This window comes from Dipodomys ordii, unplaced genomic scaffold, assembly GCF_000151885.1.
Source record: "Dipodomys ordii isolate 6190 unplaced genomic scaffold, Dord_2.0 Scaffold100, whole genome shotgun sequence".
NCBI classification, from domain to species: Eukaryota; Metazoa; Chordata; class Mammalia; order Rodentia; family Heteromyidae; genus Dipodomys; species Dipodomys ordii.
The window spans coordinates 6964415-6968965 of NW_012267316.1; the positions used below are offsets into that span (position 1 = coordinate 6964415).

A 4551-nucleotide genomic window follows, 5' to 3' on the forward strand; every position below is an offset into this window, starting at 1 on the left:
TTATGTGGTGCTGAGGAATCGAACCCAGGGCCTCATGCATGCAAGGCAAGCGCTCTACCACTGAGCCACCTTCCCAGCCCAAAATTTTAATTCTTAATGAGACTTTCTCATTGCATTTTACTTTAATAAATTTTAAAAAGTAAATGTAACATACCAACCTTAATAAAAATAGATCTTAATTGAAGAGCCACTAGCTTTCTTGAAGGCAATGAATAAACTACAAAGAAAATTAAATTATAAGAAGTTAATAAGTTGAAGTTATTGTTATTATTACTATTATTATTTTGTTGATTGTGAGGCCTGAACTCTGGGCCTGGGCACTGTCCCTCAGCTCTTCAGCTCAAGGCTAGCACTCTACCACTTAAGCCACAGCACTTCTGGTTTTTTCTGCTTATGTGGTGCTGAGGAATTGAACACAGGGCCTCATGCATGCAAGGCAAGCATTCTACTACTGAGCCACCTTCCCAGCCCTAAGTTGAAATTATTAATGATAAAACAATACCTGAATTATTTTGCATTTCAGTATTTTCTTTTTCTTTTTTTGTCAGTTATGGGGCTTGAACTCTGGGCTTTGGTGCTATCTCTTAGCTCTTCAGCTTAAGGCTAGCACTCTACCACTTGAACCTCAGGGCACTTCTGATTTTCTGGTGGTTTATTGGAGATAAGAGTCTCACAGTCTTTCCTGCCCAGGCTGGCTTGAACTTGTGATCCTCAGATCTCAGCCTCCTGAGTAAGATTATAGGTGTGAGCCACTAGCACCCAGTCGTCTCAGTATTTTCAATATAAATTGGGGATAGTGGCTCATGCCTTTAACTACACCTACATGGTGGTTGGAGATTGGGAGGATCATGGTTTGAGAGGTTAGCAAAACCCAATCTCAATAATAAGGTGGATGTATAATTGTCATCCCAGCTACCTGGGAAGCACAAATAGAAGGATCATGGTTTAGGCTTTCCCAGCAAAAAAAAAAAAAAACAAAAAAACCAAGAACCTATTAAAGAATAAATAAAAAGAGATAAGGCTGGGGTTATGACTCAAGTGATGGAATAGCTGCCTAGCAAGCACAAGTCCCTGAGTTCAAACGCCAGAATAGCCACCAAAAAAATATATAAACACAAACATATGTATAACACACACACACACACACACACACACACACACAATTTATGTGCTTCTTTTTTTTTTTAAAGATGATGTCTCACTATGCTGCCTAGCCTGGCCTTCAACTCACAATTTTCCTGCCTCAGCCTTCTGAGAAGTTGAAATTATAGGCACATGGTACCACATCCAGCTTTCAAACATATGCAGCATATCAACTGATTAAAATAATACATTTTAAAAGGAACTTAAAATGTGCCAATGAGCTTTATCCTATGTAATATATTCATCTTTAAACTGTAAGAAAACATAAAAAAGTATTTTAACTTGGCATGATGACATGCATTCAGTTGTCCTAACTTCTGTGGAAAGTGAGGCACCAGACGGCTTGAGCCCCAGAGTTTGGATCTGGACTATATAACACATCAAGCCACATCTCTAAAAATAGTTTCTTTTCTTCTGACTTCAGATGCAAAATCAGAGGTTTCCACATTCCCCCCCCCCCCAGCCATACACCCCAGAAATTTCTGGTTTTATAGCAAATAAATTTCTTAAGAAATCTAAAGTTTCAGTTTCTGATACACTTCCCTCTTCTCTCCTAAGAACAGCAACACTTACTGAGATTAATGGAAGAAATAGTAAAAAGCAAGAGAATGTTAGCCATATAATCAAATCATGGAATACGTATGCTTGTATTCTTTAGAACATTTCAAAGGCCCTGAAATAGTACAAAACTTTCTGTGAGCTGATGTGTATACACATTTTTTTTTCTGGGAAGATTAATAACTTCGGGTTGGGAAGATGGCTCAGTGGTAGAGTGCTTGCCTTGCATGCATGAGGCCCTGGGTTCAATTCCTCAGCACCACATAAACAGAAAAGCCGGAAGTGGTGCTGTGGCTCAAGTGGTAGAGCGCTAGCCTTGAGCTGAAGAACTGAAGGACAGCGCCTCGGCCCAGAGTTCAGGCCCCACGACCTACAAAAAAAAAAAAGATTAATAACTTCCACTAGATTTTAGAAGGGCCTATTCTAGTAACACTTAAGGATCCTTTCCTCAATTTCACATCTACAAATAAGTTCTTGTATGAACAAAAGAGCCACTAAGGAGACAGGTCTAGGTCAACTGTGCTAAAGATTAAGCTTCCCTCCCTTTCCTGGGGCTTGAACTGGCTTGTCCTGCCAGTCCTGGGGCTTGAACTCAGGGCCTAGGCACTTGATCCTGAGTTTCTTTTGCTCAAGGTTAGTACTCTATCTCTTGAGCCACAGCACTACTTCTGGCTTTTTCTGTTTATGTGGTACTGAGGAATCAAACCCAGGGCTTTACGCATGCTAGGCAAGCACTCTACCACTAAGCTACATTCCCAGCTCCAAGGTTAAGCTTTTATAGTAAAAGATTTTTGGAGCCAATACTGGCATTCAAATTCAAGGCCTCATGTTTGTTAGACAGATGCTCAGTCATTTGACCCACAACCTCAGTCCTAAGATAAAGCTTTTAGATACTATAAAGAGATCACATTAGCTGGGTGCTACTCAGGAGGCTGAGACTGAAGATCAAGGTTTGAAGCCAGCTAAGGCTAGGGAAGTCCATAAGGCTCTTTTTTTTTTGGGGGGGGGTCCGGTCATGGGGCTTGAACTCTGGGCCTGGGTGCTGTCCCTCAGCTCTTCAGCTCAAGGCTAGCAGTCTACCACTTGAGCCACAGCACCACTTCTGGCTTTTTTCTTTTTGCTTATGTGGTGCTGAGGAATCGAACCCAGGGCAAGTGCTCTACCAGCCCCATCCATAAGGCTCTTAACTCTAACAAACAAAAAGCTGGAAGTAAGCAATGGCTCAAGGGTTAAAGTGTGAACTTTGAGCAAAAAAGCTGAGAGACAGCACTCAGGCTCTGAGTTCATTCAATTGCCAATACTCACATACACACACATACACACAAATGCATATACGTACACAAAAGGAAGGACTGCACATGACCTTACATTAAGCAAATGCTTTGCGAATCAGTTCTCCCATGTTACAATTTCTGGGAATTATCTCCTTATGATTCATATGATATAGTGGGAGTAAGGATTATACCACAGTCAGCAAGTCAGTCTAGTGAGCCCCAGGTACAGTCAGGCCAAGGAAGTAGAGCAGTAAATTTAGGAATGAGGAAAAAGAGAGTAGGTATAAGAAAACACAGGCTGCTAGTCTATCTTTGACATACATATATAGTACAACTTAACAGATATAGGTGTGAAAAGTAATCTGTAGGGTACAGGCAGACTAAACTTACAATCTAAGACACAGCTGCATGCTGGTGGCTCACACGTAATCTTAGCTACTCTGGAGGCTGAGATCTGATGATCTTAGTTTGGAGCCAGTCCAGGCAGAAAAATCCCCATGAGACTCTTACCTTCAATTAACCGCTCAAAAACCAGGATTGGCACCCTGTCTCAAAGTGGTAGAGCACTACCCTTGAGCACAAAAATTCAGGGGGAGTGCCAGGCCCTGAGTTCAAACGCTCCAGGACTGACAAAAAGAAAAAGAAAAAGAAAAACAAACTAAGACACATCATCTTCAGTAATAGCAACTCCTACATTTTCCATCAGTGAAACATGTTAGGATCCTGTTTTCTTGTACTTTTTCTTCTGATGTAATAGAAAACAACATCACCCTTTATATATTTTAACCAACAATACCTATCTTATATTAAATCAAACCTTCAGACCTAGCTTGTTTTGGAAATTACAAAAGTTAGATGAATAAGCCAAATGACAGCACAAGAAAATGATCAGACAAATGCAGAAGGCAATATATTTATAGTCTATGGGTCAGACTTTCTTCAATAGATCAATTTAATGATGAAGAAGAATAAAAGGGACTTTTATTTTCTAATTTTTTTTTTTGAGTCCGGTCGTGGTGCCTGAACTCTGGGCCTAGGCGCTGTCCCTCAGCTCTTCAGCTCAAGGCTAGCACTCTACCACTTGAGCCACAGCGCCACTTCCGGCTTTTTTTCTTTTTGCTTATGTGGTGCTGAGGAATCAAACCCAGGGCCTCAGGCATGCAAGGCAAGCGCTCTACCACTGAGCCACCTTCCCAGCCCCATATTTTCTAAAGTAAATGATTCAAGGGTACAACAGTCAGATATATTACAGGTTCTGATCTGAAGAAGCTAATTTTAAGTGATATTTTGAGTAAAATAGTATGAAATACAAGAAGATATTAGAAAATACTAATTTTATCAGTAATGTCATTTTAGTTATGTAAGAAAATAATTTTATCTTTTAAGATGCACAACATACACATATGTACATACATATATATATATATATGTATTAGGTTATAGAATGTCATTTTTTAAATAACTCATCTTTTAAACAAAATGGCTGGGCCCTCCCCCACAGTATAACCCCTGCTTTCACTGTATTTGATGTCGGTATAATTTGTGGAGGGGAAGGGGAAAAACAAAGCATTTAAAT

At 40.1% G+C, this 4551-nt stretch overlaps 1 protein-coding gene across 1 annotated transcript in view; it reads right to left on the reverse strand.

The window, feature by feature from the left end:
- The window catches only part of Psmg2 (proteasome (prosome, macropain) assembly chaperone 2), a 25273-nt gene that overhangs the window by 13452 nt on the left and 7270 nt on the right, over nt 1-4551 (reverse strand). The window contains exon 3 of the mRNA XM_013027156.1: nt 159-217. Within this exon, the coding sequence (XP_012882610.1) occupies nt 159-217 (59 nt within the window). The remainder of the gene's footprint in view (nt 1-158; nt 218-4551) is intronic.